The sequence below is a fragment of the Falco rusticolus genome, chromosome 5 (assembly GCF_015220075.1).
Source record: "Falco rusticolus isolate bFalRus1 chromosome 5, bFalRus1.pri, whole genome shotgun sequence".
NCBI classification, from domain to species: Eukaryota; Metazoa; Chordata; class Aves; order Falconiformes; family Falconidae; genus Falco; species Falco rusticolus.
This window is the reverse complement of record NC_051191.1, coordinates 88,555,162-88,573,680: the sequence shown is the minus strand read 5'-3', so window position 1 is coordinate 88,573,680 and position 18,519 is coordinate 88,555,162. Positions and strand designations below refer to the sequence as shown.

The following is an 18,519-nucleotide window of genomic DNA, read 5'->3' as shown; positions in this document are numbered from 1 at the left end:
CTCCTTCGCTGCTGAGGAAGCAGGACTTTTCCTCTAGCAATGCAGATGAGGCTCTGAAACCGTTTAACCTGAGATCTGTTACCCAAAGCCTAATCACTGTGATGCCCGAGGGGATACGAAGAGAGATACCCTTATTATAAATTGCGGTAAATACCTTCTATTTTTGTTAAGCCCCAGTAGGACAGGCTGTGCCTTGGTTCCCTGTACAAGTCAGGTCTGTCCCTTTGCAAACCTTGCCTGCACAGTCCCAGCACTGACATCTTCCACTCCCTCCCTCTTGCTTGCTCCCTCTCTCTCAGATGATGCAGCGTGCCAGCAAGTCCCTCAATGGTGTCATATCTGTCCTTTTTATTCATTGCAGGGTTTATTTTTAGCCTGAAACAACTGCTTCCTAAAAATGGAGTTCCTAATGACACGGGAGCTGGACACAGCTATGTAAGGTATCCAGGGCTTGGCCAGACAGCTTCTCCTGTCTGTCTCTTTGTTGTGAGCCCAGGACAGCGAAGGCGGCTGCTCCCCACCAGCCTTGCATTTGCACTGATCACTAGGAAGACAGCAGAAAGAGAAACTCGGTTCGAACTTCACCTGGACCCTTTCGTCTCCCCCTCTTCTCAAATTAAGAAGGAGGGGGACACTTACCTGCCCTCCGCTGCACACCAAGGGCTCCCCCATGAAGGCGACTTGCTGGATCCTGGCAGGTTTTTACCTGCTTTTCTGCTGCAAGGCAGAAGAGGGACTGAACTTCCCCACTTACGATGGGAAAGACCGAGTGATTGACCTCAACGAGAAGAACTACAAGCAGGCCCTGAAGAAGTACGACATGCTCTGCCTGCTCTTCCATGAGCCTGTGAGCTCGGACAAAGTCTCCCAGAAGCAGTTCCAGATGACAGAGATGGTCCTGGAGGTAAGCGCCACTGCATGTCCCAGCTGGGGTCAGTACCACAGCCTTGTCTGGAGCTGTGGAGAGGAGCTACGGGGTGGGACAAAGGGTCATGTGCATGGGGGGGTTGAGCATCCAAAAGTTTGCGTTTGTTAACTTGGATTTAAGTTGGCTCCTGAGTTCTGCAAAGCCCAGGGAAAAGCTCTTTGGTGCTCTTCTGAGTTGTTTGCCGGGAAAGAGTCTCTCTGGATCATGCGTCGGAAATGCAGGGAAAAGCAAGCAACCTTGCAAACCTCAGCAACGTGAACTCAGCTGAGCTGAACTTTCCCAAATCTCAGCACAGACCCGAGTCTGTAGCTTGAATTTTTTAGATCCTTTCTCATCCTGTGCAAGCCAGTATCCCCTTTGTACTCTGGATTTGGTCCCATTTTCTTTGTCACTAGGAGCAATCAGCCAAGAAGCCTTACCAAACTGTGCTGCAAACAAGTGTCCTAGCTCCCTCTCTCAAAAGCTCCCTGTTGGTGCAGCATTAAATCCCTTTCGGTTTTTCTGACACTTGGTTGCCTGCTTGGAATCAGTTTGTAGTCATTTGTTAATGCAACCATTCACTATGTGCTGGAAAAAAGAGTGTTGTTAATTCTTTGGTGAAAGAATGATTAATCACTCCTCAGTAAAATAAATCATGGTAAAAATTACAAAGTAGATTCATAGTATTATTTCTTGCAGAAAATCTAGGGAATCATATGGCGGCAAGCCTAGATTGTTAGGTGCTCATTTCCTACCAGGGGCTTACAAATACTCCCTCTTAACTAAAAGACACGTTTGGAAAGAAAGTGAGAATTGCAGAAGAAACACATAAGCTATATTTATCAGATCCAGAGAGAAAATGCATCTCACCCCTAGGAGTATAGCAAACGTGAATTAGGAAATATGCTTGCTGAGGGCTAGGATCTGACAAAGTCCATTGTCAAGTTCAAAGTTTATTGACGTCCTCGGCAAGGCTGACAAGAAGGAAGATAAAAACCTAAACAGATTTTACTCACCTGTCAGGAAACAGTTAGTTGCTTCAGGTGAGCAATCAAATAACATTTGTCAAAGAAAAGAAAAAATAACACTGGTGCTCCAGCTGAAATGTTTATGGTTGGCAGTATAATTGCATTGTTATTTAACAGGATAGCTATTTCATGCCTGATAGATGGCAAGCAGTTACTAGATATGTATTTATAGAAACCTGACAGAGGCAGGTATCTGCTGTGTCCTATCAGTTTTAGCCCCCATGACACCTATACCCGTTAACAATCAGCCATATCAAGGGTGCGATGGCTACAACACAATGTGGCTTAAAGCTTTATTTTGCAGGCTTTGATTCAGCAGTGAGTCCTTTAGCTTAGGGCTCGGGTGATCTGGTTTCCAGTTGCCTCCCTGCCATGGACTTCTTCTGTGACCTTGGGCAAGAGATTGAGGATTAGATCTGCACAGGCTTTAGAGAAGCGTAGCGCTTCAGCCCACCAAGGCTCAGCCACCAGCCAAGCGTGCCACGCATCAGCCGGCACTTGTGGCTTTGACCTCAAAATTTCCCAAGCACTTGCAATGCTGGTTCAGTGCACCTTTCACACTCCCCATGTCCCATCCCCCGCCCCGGACTGGGAGCTGCAGCAGCAGCAATCTGACAGCCCAAGCGCAAGAGCAATCTGCAGACTGAGCACTCCTTTGCCTCTGTTGCCCAAGGGAATCACATGGGGACAGAGGCTCAGGAGGCAACAGAGAAGATAGCATGTGTCCTATCCTGCATAGGACACAGCCCAGCAAGGTGTTAGTGCTCCCAATTTCTGTACTAACTCAAGCAAGTGGGCAAGCCAGGTTGTAATCTGCTCCATCTTGTGACAGCATACACTCCCTCACCTCCAGCCAGAACGTGTTGTGCCATGGAGGTCACTCTCAATCTCCCCTGCCAGAGCTCATCCAGCTGTGGACCCCACCACGTATTCACCAGGACAGGGAGAAGGAAAGAAATGGCTGCAGTGGCTCCATGGCTGAGGTGGGAGCCACTCACCTGGGAGATGAACTGCCTGGGATCAGACCCCCGGAGGCAGCCAGCAGCTGAACCCAGCTCTCCCGTAATTTGAGCAAGTACTCGGCATGGTGAGCTGCTGGGTGGGCACAGGGGCAGCGATAGGGCCTCTCCTCCCAGCCAAACCTGGGAAAAGTTCACTCAGGAAGGCTTTACGTATCTAATTTCAGTAGAGGTTCAGGGCTCTGAGCACTGAAGGTCCTTTACGCCTGAAATGAGATATCCAAGAGGCAAAACCACTCCAGCCCTCGCTATTCCCTGCTGGACAGAACGAGAGGTTCCTGGCGCAGGGTGCTGCCTGTGGTGAGATGCTCCTTTCTGGAGCAGTTCCTGGTTTTCCGTCTTACTGTGCTGATGATTCACCTGCTGATTCACAGTGAGATGTGGTGCTTCCACAGCCTGGAAAACATCATGTCCTTAGCTCCCCTTCCACAGAATGGCACTGGTCTCCATCATTTAGGAATAATAGGGAACCTTCGTCTAAAACACAGGCAGGTGTAGAGCTGAGCAAAGATCTGAGCTGGGTGGTTAAGGGTTGTTACGTCCTATTGCCTGATGAATGGGTGTGTGTGCACATGGGAGGGAATAGGCTTAATGGCTGTTAAGGCCAGAAACCCCCCGAAGAGTCCACCCTTTCTGTTTCTCCCGCACGCACCTTATGAGGAGGGTAGAATTCCAAAGCCTTGAAGAAATATCAGACACCAGGAAGAGAACAGGAGAGATCCAGAATGGTTTCCTTGAAGTATGTAGCTCATGGTCAGCAACAAGCTCTGACTGGGGCTTCTCCCACGCGAGGAGCACATGAGGCTCTCTCTTAACTGGGTCCTTTGGTGTCTTACAGGGGTTGAGCTCACCTGACAACACTGCCTTCTTTCAGGGCACTTCAGTCTCTTCCCTTCCAAGTCCCTCTTCATGAAACTTGCAATAGCTTTGTTATGCTTGAGATCCCTGCCTCCAGAAAAAAATTGGCTGAAAAGGGCCAATAGCTAGAAAAACTGTTAAGGGAGGCAGCTGACAGCCAGACCGGGGGGGGGGGGGAGAGAAGAGAATCACAAGGGTCTCATCCTTAGGAAATCAAGCTGAAAACCTGACATACATGGGTAAAATTAAGCACATATTTGAGGACTTCCCCAAACCGTAACTCTAAACAGCAGGGTAAGAAGAAAGTGATCTGGTAGGAAAAATGTCCCTCCCAGGACAGGAGCCCAGCGTGCAGGACTGACTGACGCTGTGAAAAGCTCAGGGTGCAGACCAGCTATCACCAGAGAAGGGATGTCACCGTTGAGCTGACAAATTACAGTGGGACAGCACATGGGGTCTTCAGCTCCCAGGAGTACGGGGAACCGTTACCAGATTCCTACAGAGCCCAGGGTCCCTTTCCAGGTTAGAAAAGGAATGAAGGTGATGACGATCGTGACGGAGCCCTGACAGCTCCTGCCACCTACACTGCTGGGTGCTGCCTGGTGAGGGCAGGGGCCAGGGACAAGCGGGTCCCTCTGGGAGCAAAAGCAGCTTCTTCGGACCATCTTTTGTGCATGACAACAGCTCCAAGAGTGGCAGTGCCAGCCCGTCAGGTCAGGGTGGGAAGGCTGGGGGCTGTTGGGTTAGGCTGTCAGGAAACTAGTCAAAGCAGAGCTCGGGGATGCCGCTGCCTACTGCCTTCTGGCTAGGGTGGAAAAGGGTTGGGGAAGGGTTGTTAGAAGACAACCCGTGGCAGAGAGAGCATGAGCACAGGCTGTTTCACAGCTCAGGTTAAAGGGCTCTTCTCCTCTGCATGCCTTTCTTCAATGACTCCACTCGGCACCAGTGACTACTGAAAAGCACCAGCAGCTTGACTGGGGCAACGCAGAGGCTGAACCAGGCAGCCTGGCGCGGGCAGTAGCTACTCCTGCTCTGTGGCAATGTTTGCAAGAGCCCTGCATGCCCCATGAGCTGAGCACAGTGAAGAAGCAAATGCAACAGCCAGGCACAAGGTTTGACAATAATTATTTACTAGGTAAGTAAGAAAAAAAGCTACTTGTCCTAAAAGGTCTCGGTTGTAACAAGGAAAGGCAAAATAAGGAAAAGACCAAACCAGCAAAGCTGAGAAACATTTGTTCTGCTTTTCTTCTTTATAATTCCCCTACCCTATTTTGTCCTGTCTTGTACCACCACTTCTCAAACCTTCTCCTCTCTCCCTCTGATCTCTGAATCTCCTAAATACTGGAGTAGTTTCACCTGCCAGTGGGCCAGCCCCTGTCTCTAGGAATCATGTAGCAAGAATAACGAGCAGCGGGGTTAGGGACTTTTCTTTTGCACTTGAGAAGCCCCCCCCAGCAACTGAGGTTGTCTCACTACCATAGCAGGCTGCCTGCAATGCACTGTTACCCTCTCCTCTGCTGAAACTCGCTCAGTCCTGGCTCCCCTGTCATTCTTCTCTCGTCATCTGTGTGCATGTCTGATAATAAATATCCTTAAAAAAGAGGTTTGTCAAGCCCAGATATTGTAGGCTTTTCAATGCAACAGTGGCCCTGGGCTGAAAATTCATTAATAACTGCCCTAGCACATACCAGTCTGATTAGAGGTAAGAGAAAAGGGATGTGGTGCTCCCCTTTTCAGATGCGGTCGAGCATCATCCAGGCCTCTAACAATAAATGGCAGAACAAAGTGAAACTCCTCTCGTATTTGGCCCATTCTGTAACACAAGGGAAAATTCCTCCTACGAACCAGAAAGTATAAATCCATGAGATTACATTGCATGAGATCCTCCCAGTGCCCAGACACAGCCAGCGGCTACCTGCCGTATGAGAGGGAAAGTCAGATTTTGAATCCAGTAAAAACCGAGGGTTAAACTGTGCATAAAGCCTACCTCCCAGTTCGCTGGAGAGCAAGGATTTATTTTCAAGTGTTGAAACAACTGCAGCTTCCAGCTCAGGATGGAAAAACTGGTGCAAGATCAGCTGGTTTTGGGGTAGTTCCACCCACAGGGTCTTGAAATCTCTTGGGCGCAGATGTTCCCATGGGATTTCAGAGCCATGTAACATACAGCAGAAAGTCCTTCGCTGCTTCAGATGCAACACAGAAAAAAGGTTCACAAGTTCAGGTCTGTGTAGTTTATCCAAGAAATTCATAGGAGCCAGGAGACAAGATTCTAGTTTATCCCCATCTGTAGGTAGAGTATAAACATAAATACAAACATACACCCAAGCCCTTTCTTTAAGCACCCGTCTCTGTTTGTTTCACAGACCCACATTTCGGTCTATTTCTTTGAAAAAGGGCATGTTCATGAGACAGTGCCTCAACATAATTTCGTGGGCTGGGTAGACGCCTTATACAAGACATGTTCACTGAGTGTCACAGAAACTGTCAGGTCTCTGGGTCCCTACGGAACAAGTCCTCAGGTGGGAGATGAGGCACACCTCTGGACAGGTATGTGCGGGAGCCTACAGTGCCAGTGCCTTGTCCGTACCTCTAATAAAAGAGGTGTTCTGGTTCCCAAGGCTACTAAAGCAGTGGCTTCCACTACAGCTAAGTTAATGCAAGAATAAGGAAGGAAGGGATGGAAAAGGAAGAAGTGTGTGCTGATTACTTTGCCCTTCGAGACCATGTAAGTAGGTTTCAATTCACCAACAGTCAGCAGAGCATGGATTTTTAGCAGCAGCACCTAGGAGCAATTCACTCACTGAGAAGCCAGTCACAAAAACCAGTTACAGAGAGCTCCCCGTTTCACAGACGGGCACACTGACGTCCAGGAACAAGTATGTGGTTTGGTCTTTCTGTAGAACAGTGGCAGAAACAATTTCCAAGGCTGCTTTACCTGTTATTGCCCAGTTTCTTTCTTTGAAGTCCCTCCATCAGTTCCCAGCAGTGAGTCTGCTCAGATGAGCAGCACCTCGTGTAGGACCCCACTTCCCATGCCATACCACTCTTCGAAAGGCATCTTTCTCAGCTGCTGAAGTATGAGTGGGGAGAGGTGTGCTGACCACAGTTCTCGGAGCACAGACTGGCTGTAATCCCAGGATCTAAAGAAAACCTAGCTGGTTTCATCCAGAGACCCAATTTTTATGCAAATGTCAGCTGGAGACATGGCAGAGCCCCATGAGCTTGGGTTGGCTTGCTGACTCAGTGCAAGGCCAAGTCTGCTTGGGTTTTGCTGGCTTCCTTGGCTACGAAGCAGGGAGCTGAGGAGATCTTCTCACTGTCCAGCTGTTGTAGACAACCTCTGTAGGTGCCACACGAGACCTTAAGCTGCATGGAATCTCCTTCCCTTCTGTGTCACTCCTCCTTTCAGAAATGCAACTGAGGAGAAACATCGAACAGCCCGTCCTCTTAGCTCTCAGCCATCCTGCCACACTGGCCAGCTTCCCAAAAAAGTGCCAGTGAGGGTTCCCAGTGCCATACTGCTGGGATGGCTCCCAGTGGACAGGGTCTCACTCTTGTATAACGAGGTCCCTTTGCCCCATCCTGAGTGGGCAGGGGGTGGGGCAGCTTAAAAGGACTAGCTTGAGCGCACACTTGCCTACTCACTGGGCATGGGTGGTGTTTTCAGTTATCATTTCATGTTCTTCGCCCCAGACCTTGACATTTCTCATGATCCTGCCTGTGGGCTGGGGCAGCTGTTGCTCTGCAAGGCAGACGGGGTATGGTGGGCCACGCCATGCTTGCCCACCGTGACCTTCTTGCAGAGCTTGGTCTGCTAGTGCCCTTCAACTAAAACCAATCAAAATCCATGATTGCCCTTCCTTTATGCCTGAGCTTCATTTGTGGGGAGAATGGAAAGGGGATACGATAATTCTCTTTAAACACCCAAGAGGGAGAAGAGCTATTTAAGCGCAAAGCCTAAGGACAAATGGGCTATGAATAAACCAAGTCTGGAAACTAGGAAGCCCCTAGTCACCAGAGGAGGAAGACGTCAAGGGGAGAACGGTCCAATGAGTTTTAAACGGACGTTGACTAGTTTGTGAGGGAGATTGAATGACACGGTCCCAGGTTTGATGACCAAAGATGTCCTCTGTCCCTGAATTACAGGCAAGGAACCCATGGCCTAGGAAAGAAGTGACTTAGCAAGGTCCAAGTTGTCTTTTTTTTTTCCTCCTTTGCACATTGGGATTTACCTACATACATGAGACAAAACCTTGCCCGAGGAAATAGAGCGAGCAGCGGCAGCGAGGAACTCGGTTCCCAGGGGTGGCCGTGGAGCAGGACGGCGGCTCCTGCCCTCCCCAGCGCTCCTTCCTGGGCAGTGCTGATGGGGCTCATTCCTGCCCGCTCTCTGGCACAGCTTTGGCCGAGGCCAGCTGCCGTACATGATATGTTCTTTTTCTGGGAACCCTGTCCGGCCCTGGCAGGAGACACTGCTGTCAGCTAGCAGACCTCCGACACCTCGAACCCTGCACAAAGCAGGCTGTGCATTTTTAAAGCTTTCCTTAGTTCTTATTTCTTTCTGCTCGTTCCTTGGGTAAAAGACCTTTCTTGCCTCAAGGACCCCTCCATTCCCACAGAGCCCCCCATCGGTGATTCTTCCCACGGACTGAGAGTGGGAGGTCCTGGCTCTTGCCTGCAGCATCCTGGACCCTCCGGGGTTCCAGAAGTGCTGGCTCACACCCACTCGGGCAGGAACTCCAGAAATCTGGCTTGTTCCTGGGAGCTGGAGGCGTAGGAATGACATGGGCTGCGGAGGTGAACGGGCTGAGTATCAAGCATGCTCCCCTCCTCCAGGACCTCCTGAAAGGAGCCAGTTGTGCCCTGCATGGGCTTCACGGCAGCATCCACCCTTCAGTTTCAAAGCAGCTTCTCTGAGGCCAGAAAGGCCACAAGGCAGAGGCAACTTCACTGCTGCCGAGGACAGCCCCCACCTTGCACCTCCAGTCTCTGCTCTGTCGAAGGGGAGCTTAGTGGGGTGGCCCCTGGCCACTGTCCCAGACCCCACAGCCTGGCTCGGCACATGCAGGCACACACGCATGCCCTGGGCGGTCCTCGGCGTGCAAGCTGCCTGGCCGAGTCGGCAAAACATCTATGATGCGGTGCCAGCGAGGACTGGCCGGGAGCAGTGGCAGGTGGCCCCAGCACCCATGGGTGCTCGGTGGCACGGGCATCGGCCCCGGTTAGCTCCACGGCTGGGGGGGCTGCACTTTGGCTTACAGCTCGCTAAAATTAGGGATGCCCGGTCGGTGCAGATAAAAATACATCCCTAAGTATGTGAAACCTTTAGGGAGGCAGCCAAAGAGCACATTGTATGTCTAACCGGGCTGAGCGAGTGTGCAGCAATTAAAGTCCCAGGGAGGCGTTCTTGGAGTCCTACCTGTGAAAGCCACCTCTGCAGGAGTGACCTTTGGTTGTTCCCTATTTGGGGACTTGCCTTTTAGTCTGAGGAGCAGTGACCCCCTGGGAAAGCAGATTCAGCAATAAACAGCCTCGCCGGGCAGCTCAGGTGGTGGAAAAGGGCAGGAAGGTGGGATCAACATGGGACTAACGTGGTTTCTCAAGTGGTAGCTGCTCACCAAGCTTCTGCCCCTTCTCCTTGACAACCACGATGCTTCAGGACCCCTAATTCACCAGGCTGAATTATGCAAGAATCCAAAAAGTTACTAGTGGGGTACGCAAGGGGATGCTAGAGGAGACAGCACAGCATTTGGAAGGAGAGGTGACCCCCTCTACTCCAACAAACTGCCCACCAGCTTGCACAACAGAGAAGCCAACTGTAGCGTAGAAGGCATGAGTCCTGCATAAAGATTCAGATCTTTTGGGGAAAGACCCTAGGTTTTTGCCACCCCCTCCTGCTGTTTCTGAAAATAAAGCCCTAACATTTTGGGATAGAAAATCATCATCATTACATCAACCAGGTTCTGACCATCAACATAAACTGCAGCTTTAAAGAGAATAGGAGAAAAACAGCAGAGAAACACAGATTGCTTGAGGGACGTTCCCTCATCACCTCCTGTCGCTCTCCTCCTTGCATTGCTTGAGTTTTGTTCTTCCACTGCTACTAGCTGGGGAAACAGAAAGCTCCCTACACTTAAATTTACTCATGGTGGCTCTCATGGAGACCCAAACATCCCCAGAACACTGCCTCCCAGCCTGAGCCACTGGGGAAGATGAGCCTTTACTGGCTGTGGGAGCTCCAGGCAGCTGCTAGAGAAGTGGGAAGAAAATCCAGGCCAGAAAGCCATAATGTCACTCCACAATGACAACTGACCATGCTGAGACACCCACCCCTCCCATCCCCATTTGTAACCCTTTCTGCTGGATGGTGTCTGCCATTTAGCAGCAAAACTCACACCAAATGCAAGGTTTGGCACAATCAGCATTGTCCATGGCTGGAACAGGAGCATGGTCAGGCAGCTGGTGATGCTTCTGTTGCTCTATAATCTAGAATTTCAGAATGACCCTGTGGGACTTAAATCACCCGAAAGCTTCCCAGCATCACACCTAGTTCAGATAACTACAGTAGGTGTGGAGGTGAGACATTCTGGCCAGGAGCTGTTTCTTTCCACCCCCATTATTCAGATTGCCTGTAACTGCTGACACCACCCGAGAGGAGGTGATGCTGCTTACTTGCTGGTACTCAAGCTTCACTTTGGGCTGGCACCTCTCACATCCCAGAGGGCCAAGCAATCCCTCGTGCTTACCCAAATTCCAGTATAGCTATTACCTGAGGGACGTGGGAGAAAGGAGGAGTGTTCCCAAACCCACACCTCCTTTTCCCAAGGCTGCACAGGACACAGTTTGTGATCCTGTGGCTGGACAGTGTGCATGGCAAAGGCTTCGGGCACATGAGGAAGTCTGCAACACGTGCATGGGATATGAGCTTACAGGCTACTGGGATCTTCACTCATGCTCTCAGCCAGCTCTGCCTGCCCAAAGCTCCTGCTGTACCTCAGGGACTGCATCACCAGTTAAGTCCCGTTCTTCCAGGGCAGTTTCTCCCCTCCATCTCCCCATGCAGCTGTTGAAGCTCAATTACTTGCTATAGAGGCTGACACAAAGGCAAGGGATCTGGCTGGCCAAGGCTTCAAGCGATATGAATTTAAAGGAAGGAGGAGGAGGGGGAGGAGGAGGGGTTGTGTTCTTACTTTACAGTAGCTTCTCTCCCAAGGTCCTGAGCCAAGAGGATTGTCAAGATTAGAAACATTATCTGCATTCAAATCCCACTAGCTTTATGGAATCAGAAAATACTGTAAGGGGATATATAAATGCTGGATACTGTAATGAGCAGGGGGCAACTAGCCAAGCTGCTCTGCCTCTGGCATACTCTGTATTTTGCTGCCTTATGGATTCAAATACAGGTGTGGGAATACATCCTCACCTAAGCAGTGGTCAGATTCAGCTGCTGCAGTGGAAAGGAGAGACAGCAAGGGCAGGAGTAATGTCCAGCCCCTGCCTAGCTTGCATTTGAGAAAGCCACCGTTGGTACTGACACGCTGCAAAGGTCTTCTGCCTCCAGGTGCTGCCACGGTGGAAAGAGCTCCCAAGATCTCACATTGCATAAAGATTTCCCCAGTGCAAGGCCCATGTGCTCTGTGGATGGGCACAGGTTGTACCACTCAGCTTATTATCCCATTAGCATGAAGGTCCCAGTGAAGGAGGCAGGCTTCCCGCTGCGCTCCCAGCTCCAGCCCCAGGCACATGCGCACATGCACCCTCCTATATACACGCACCATTGCACATCTCGTCTTGAGATGAACCTTTGCAGAGGCACATCTCCAAACACTTGCAGCCACAGTACATACCCCTCCCAAGAGAGTCTCGCCAGATACAGCCACACAAGCCCTGCCACACCAACGGGCACACCTCCAGCATTACTGTGACCTTTTTTGCCTTCCAAGCCCTAACGAGGTGCACACTCCCACAGTCTCACCAAGAGGCTTTCATTCCATCACCCACGTTTTCTTGACACTTTTACCCTTTCCCAGCAAGATCCCATGCTCACAGCTAAACGGCTGCACCCACACCCTTCCGACGAGCTACCTTCTGCATGCTGACATACGTTCCTGCTGATCAGTGCCTCCTCTCTTGCAAACTCCCCCGCTCACACCCAACCACTTGTCTGTGGCAGGTGTTGCAGCTTTTGTGCACATTTCCGAGCTGCTTCAAACACCCCCAAGAAACCCTAACCATCTCCCGTGGGCTTGAACTGCCTGGGCTTTGCCTGGCACGTGGCTAACAGGTATGGGCTGGACTGGACGTGACTGAAGAGCCTTCTTCCCTTTGGGCTTTCTGTGTTTTTCCTCCGGTCACCGTGCAGCCAGAACCTCAGGTGTTGACTCTGAGGAATGGTCTACACAACTACCAACAAGCGGGGACACGCTGACAAAGTCCCCAAAAGCTGATGATCCTACAGGCTCCATCCTTTTGTCCAGGAAAAGCAGATCCCCATGACGGGGAGCAGAAAGCAGCTTCTCACCACCACCTGCTTGCGGATGGCTGGGGAGCTCACAAGGGGTGTCCATCCCTCCCCGCGTTACTGGGTACCAGCTGCTCTCAGGTGCTCTGACATGGACAGCCATGGCCTGATTCAGGAGATGGGATGCCAGACCAGTCTGACCAGTGCTTGGATGCCTTATCAATGGATGTGCACAGGCCAGTGCTCTGCCCTGTCCAGGCAGTATCCATTGTAAGCACAAGCCCTGAACACGCAGCCTCACCTTTTTTTCAAGTCACTGGCAGAAAGCAAGGAAAGAACAGTGAGATCACCTGTTTCCCGCATAACATGAGCACCCCTTTTGCCTCAGATGGTGGTATTTCCCCATAAAGACAGCAGAGCTGGTAGCCACAGTGGGATCAAGGCTGCAGTGATGCTGTGGTGGTGGGTGGAGAATAATATGTCCTTCTGGAGAACTTTGGGACTGGCCTGGGGATGTGTATTTGGTGGAAGAAAGAAGACAACCACGTTCTCCATTGCTCCCCTTTGCCTAAGCACCCTGATTGCCAGGGTTCCCACCATCATCCCCCAGGATTTCAGGGAAGAGCTGGGCATGGGGAGCTGGCTGGCCCCATGACACCTTGGCGGACAGGCAAGGGGGCTACCCCACTGCTTTTGCTCCCCTATGCTTTCAATTATCCCTCACTTTCACCATGGCCGGGCACAGGCAGAAGCTATTTATAGCAGAGAAGCCAAGGGGCTGCACAACTGTGGTTGCAGCGCTGCTGGGTGACATTCAAACTGGCTTTGAGGCTGGAAGGGGATGGCCAAATGGGTCCTGGGGGAGCATGTTCCTCATAAATCAGCCCGCCATTTCTCTGGATATGGCTTTTCTTCTGCCCTCCGCCAGCCTCCCACCGCTGAGCACAGGCAGCTGTGCCCTAATAGGGACATTCCTGTCCCGGAGGCCCCTGACCCCCCACCCCCATCATCCCCCCACATCCGGCAGGGTTAGGAAGGGGAGACAGCAAGAAGACTGTCAGCATCGGAGGCATTCATGGAGCAGGAAGGGAGAGGGAGCAGGACGGGGTTCTTACAGCTGCTTGGTGGTCTCAGAGCATCATTGCTGGCTTGGATGATCTCTGGCATGCTTGTGGTGGGGATAAGTCAATCATCTGGTGAGTAAGTGGGCTCATTTCCCAGGGTCACTGCGTTCTCTATGGAGCCCATCTGGAATTCACAGGGTCTCACCCGGCCGCTCCCACCATGGGGCACTTGCAGAGCGTCTCTTCTTTCCTCAGATATCTATTTTCACAAAACAGGCAGGAACCCGATACCTTCAAGAGGCCCCTTCGTCAAAAATGGTGTGAACGGGGGGCAGTGGTTTTGCAAAGCTGCAAGGAGGCAAACGTGAGCGTGGCTGGGATTAAACTCGTTTCTTTAGGAAAAAGAGGGGACTGGGAACTCGAGGGGTGACTGAAGCCTGGACAGGAGATGTGACTTAGAGCATTTCATAGGGGAAGGGACTGCTTTTGCACAGCCACAGGTCCCTCTGCTTTATTTTGCTGGAAGCCTGCTTTGGCCACCCCGTCACATGTATGAAGGAAATGTGGTGCTGCAGTGCCCTGCATTCCATCCAGTTTTCAGCCACTGCTGCCTGGCACCAAACACTTTCAGAGCTAAAATGTCCATAGTGTCCACATGTCACACTCTCCCTCAGGAGGCCACTGAGACACAACTGAGGAGACAGTTTTTGCTTTGTGTTGGTGGTACAGGTCTTTCTCCCAGCCATGCCCTCTGCTTTGGTGCCCTCAGTGTGGTTGGGAGCCCTCTCCCGACGCCCAAATGACAAACAGCAGCTAACAGCATGTGGTATCACCAGCAAACTCGGTGCTGTGACACAGTGGGAAGGAACTCAACCCTTGTAGCCTCCAGGCAGCGTTATCTCAGCAAGGAGGCAGCATGTGATGCATTGCACCCGTTGGTGCTGTCCGAAAGCAGAGTGTGGGTTGCTTGTGTCTGTTGTGCCATGCTAGCAGGGCACGATGCCCTTTAGATATCCTGTGGTGTTAATGCTGCTAATGTTGGGCTCTCTGGTTCCTCCCACAGCTGGCAGCTCAGGTCCTGGAGCCCAGGAGCATTGGCTTCGGGATGGTGGACTCCAAGAAGGATGCCAAACTTGCCAAAAAGCTAGGTGAGTCCCATGTCTGATATCTCTGGAATAGCTTGGAGAGAGAATGGGAGTGATGCCCAGCAGCCAGCCCTGTAGAGGACAGCCAAATCATTGTCACCAGGATGGGGAGGGTGACTCCGTTGACCACCTGCCCTCCCCAACATGGGCAACATCAAGCTGGGGGGTCAAGGATGAAAGCGATGAGCCGAGAGCCTTACAGCAAAAAGCTTCCTGGCTGGGAGTGCCAAACCAAAACCAAGTGGAGAAGAAAGCCAATTCATGCCATGGCGATGACAGGGTGGAAGGTCACAGCTCGCTGAGCAGGAACTGTAAATAGGTGCCATGGAGTAACTCCGTGCTCTTCCTACGCAGAGACAGGTCTGACACAGCATCTCAGAACCAAAACCTACAGGGAAATCACACAGGCTCCCAGATGTCACCAGCCACATGGCAGGGTGATCCCCGGCCACTAACAGAGGAGCCACAGCCTTGCAGTGCTTTGGGAGTCAGGTGCCAACCCTTTGCTCCCCGGAGCAGAAGAGGAAACCTGCTGTAAAGGTGAACGACTGCTGCACTGCCCACCCCTGTAAGAGCTGCCATCCAGGGGCTGGCAGTCCCTTCATATTTTAGCCCCCAAAGCAATATGGGAATACATAAATACAACATTACACAAATATACCACTAGCCTGAAGGTCAGAGACTAAGCATACTGGACTGTGCACCGGTTGCGGTTTTCTTTCCTAGATTAGAGGCTGTGTATGCTGGTGGAAGCTAAACTAAAGCTGAGAGATTCTGCCTCTCCAAGACGGAGCAAACTACCCCGTGGTGCCCTGCCACCGAGATGCTTTGGCATCCAGCCCTCAGTCCAGCCATCCACCATGCAAACCTGCCAGCCTGCCGTCTGCAGCACCTCTGCCATAGGTTTCTAACCCTTTTGCCAAGGCTAGCTAAGCCCCTGAGAGTTTGAAGCTCACTTTGGCTTTCAGGTCACTGTTTATGTCCACATAGTTCAGCCTTCTCTGGGCAGTGAGCACAACTTACATCGAAATCCATTTCCATCTAGTGACAGGCTGTTAAAATTTGGGATGTCAGTTAGAGCCCAGTATTACTTACTGCAAGATAGAGAGCCAAGCTAAAAAAAGTTCCTGGTACAGAATTTTTCCAGCTGAGGCCAACCTGTGACCTGAATTAAAAGTTCAGCGTTTGGGAAGGGAAGAATCTAGCACAAGTTCTGGCTGGGGTCTGTCCCTCGTGCCATAAAACATCAGGCAGGAGATTGCACAGGGTGTTTCTAACTGGACCAACACGGCGAATTGGCAATTGCGTTTTCCCAGGAGGTGTTGCTAGAACAACAAGTAAGATACTCCATAGTAAAAATGTTTTTAGTGACTTGTTGACCACATTATGTTTCCTGTCTCCTTCTTTCAGGCTTGGTTGAAGAGGGAAGTCTCTATGTCTTTAAGGAGGAGCGGCTGATTGAATTTGATGGGGAACTGGCCACAGATGTCTTGGTGGAATTCCTCTTGGATGTAAGCACAGATAAGCTCAGAGCTAGATAAAGCCTCTTAGAGAAGACTGCAAATAATTTGCTGAAAACCACAGGTTTATCTTTATTTGAAATTCCATCCCTGTTTGCTACACACTGGTAGAGATGACATTTGCCAGCTTCCCAGATACTTGCCTGACCATGAGTTCCCAGGAAAGCTGGCACCTTCATATGCCACCAACCACTTATATCTGAAAGATGTTCTGCTTTCTTTCCTGTTTATGAAGGATTTGATTGGAAGCAAATAACAGTGCCACGTAACTGACTGCTGGTCACCCAATCTTACTCGGCAAGCTGGCCTGCAAATGCTTAGCCATTTGTAAAATCTCACTTTTTTTTTTTTTTAAAAGGAAGAGTTATTTTTAAAAAAATAAAAATCTAAGAGGTAGCATTCTCAAGAGCAGCTAGAAAGACCTCAATTTGTTGAAAAAAGTATATGCTGCTGTTTGCCTCTTCCTAGACACGATCGCAAAAACAACGTAGTGTACTACTGCCTTTTCAGTAAACTTTCTGAATTGCACGGCCAGAGTTAGAGAAGATTAAGGTCCCAGGATTTAGTGCTTTTGGGTCATTTTGTGCCCAGGCACAACTACCAACTCACTGTTGTGCCGAAATGCAAAAGAGGTGCTGACTCCTTCATCAATATGTTGCACTTCTCGTTCTTTATGTTTTATTCCTAGGAGAGGCAACCGCCCAAAAACATGGTCTTTGCTTTCTAGTGGAAACATTTTACAGCAGCTTGGCTCTCCTTTGATATCAGGCTCCCTTTATGAGCAGCCGCGCAATAATGCAGATAAGGGAGGTCAGATGAGCAGCGGAGCTGGCAGGGTTTGTTTCCCAGGGTGGCACCTTGCCTAAATGTTCACCCACAGTGCAGGAGCGCTGTGGGGAGAGGCATGGCCAGGGAAGAGAATCAGCTCCCTAGGACCTTAGCTCTCCTATGGCAACGTCTGTGCTGCGTGCATCAGATGTTGTGGCCCAAACAGATGCAAGTGGCTTCAGCGATAGAAAGGGGCATCTGCCCCACCAGAAGTGGCACAGACAGGGCTTTGCTGTGACGCCAGCAGGGGTGGGCTCCCTGGTTCCCATGGCTCAGGCCACTGTGGAGCAGGGAGCTGCACCGGCTGCTGCGGACACAGCAGAGGCACAGCCTCACGCCGCAGCATCTCCTCTCGCAAGGAGAGCGGCGTAAGGCTCTTTGTGAGGTTTCGCTTGCTGTGCTTTGTGGTGTGCCACTGAAAATTCGTGCTCTGTGAACAAAGGTAGAGAACAAAGATTTCTGTTTGTGTGTTTTCCACTCAAGAGGGAAAATACCCAGCAAAGCAGGGAAATAAAAACAAACACAACTGTCGCTCCCTGGCAGCCTGATCTCAAAAGAAAACAAACCCAGAGGTTCCCTACTCCTCTGTGAGCTCTACAGTGGCCTCTCTGCATTTTTTGTACTAGCAAAGCCACACCTGATTTACACCAGTATTGCCGGGCAAAATAATCAGACCGAATCTTTTCACCAGCAGTGACTAGTTAAGAAAACAGAAACAAAGTCTGAATCAATGACAGGCTGAAGCAGCAGGTAGGTCTTCCTCGTCAACACTGTGAGGTGTCTGGGGCCAAAGCATAGGCTGAACCTGTTCTGCGTAGGAGGATCAGCCAGGCAAATGCACATCCAGACTTTCTGTGGCTCCCAAATGCTGTTTGGCCACCCTCTAGCATGCTGAGTTTAATATTTTCCAAGAGCAAGTCCTTTGCAATGATCTCTTCCAGCAAATGACACTTGAAAACAAATATATCCGTCATTCACAGAAGCTCATATTCCCCATTCCAGCCCCTTTCAGCTGCTCTCCCTTCTTCTCAGCCTCACTAAAACCAGCTGCATTGCTGCCCTGCTCTCTCTCGTCACAGCAGGTCCCTCAGCATCCATTTGGGTTACCCAGAGCTCACTCAGCTTCCCTCTTGATGCTTCAACCTATGCAGTGAGCCTACTAACGGCTCCCTCTGAAGGTGACCCACATCTCTGGGTCCCTCACGTTACAGCAGAGAGCACTGAGTAGGGCTCCCAGCAGCAGAGAAACTGGGTGACCTCTTTCTCCCCACTTAGGCTGCTAGTGACACATCCTGCCAGGCATAGGTTGGTGCTGCAAACCGTTGCATTATCAAATGCATTTGTCATGGCAGCTGCTAGAAGACCCTGTGGAGATCATAAACAGCAAGCTGGAGCTCCAGGCCTTTGACCAAATCGACGAGGAAATCAAACTCATCGGCTACTTCAAAGGAGAAGACTCTGAACGTAAGATGAATATGTTCCTCACGGGGCTTGGAGCCTGGCTGGGGGCTCCGGGGGCCGGGCACTGGTTCTGCATGAACCTTAAGGGTGTGAGGGGTATGTGGCAGGCTGTGACAGTGCCAGAGTTGCCCAAGGACGAAATGGGGTGCAGACAAGTTCCTGCTGTTGCTATGCCTGAGCCCATTCCTACACCAACAGTGGTGACCCGTCTGCAAGGGGGCAATGATC

General features: G+C 50.9%; 1 protein-coding gene across 1 annotated transcript in view; it reads left to right on the top strand.

Moving 5' to 3' along the window:
* Window positions 1-479: 479 nt before the first annotated feature.
* Window positions 480-18,519, top strand: part of CASQ2 (calsequestrin 2) — a 34,057-nt gene continuing 16,017 nt past the window's right edge. The window contains exons 1-4 of the mRNA XM_037390576.1: window positions 480-904; window positions 14,401-14,485; window positions 15,893-15,993; window positions 18,183-18,294. Of these exons, the coding sequence (XP_037246473.1) occupies window positions 671-904; window positions 14,401-14,485; window positions 15,893-15,993; window positions 18,183-18,294 (532 nt within the window). The 5' untranslated portion in view covers window positions 480-670. The remainder of the gene's footprint in view (window positions 905-14,400; window positions 14,486-15,892; window positions 15,994-18,182; window positions 18,295-18,519) is intronic.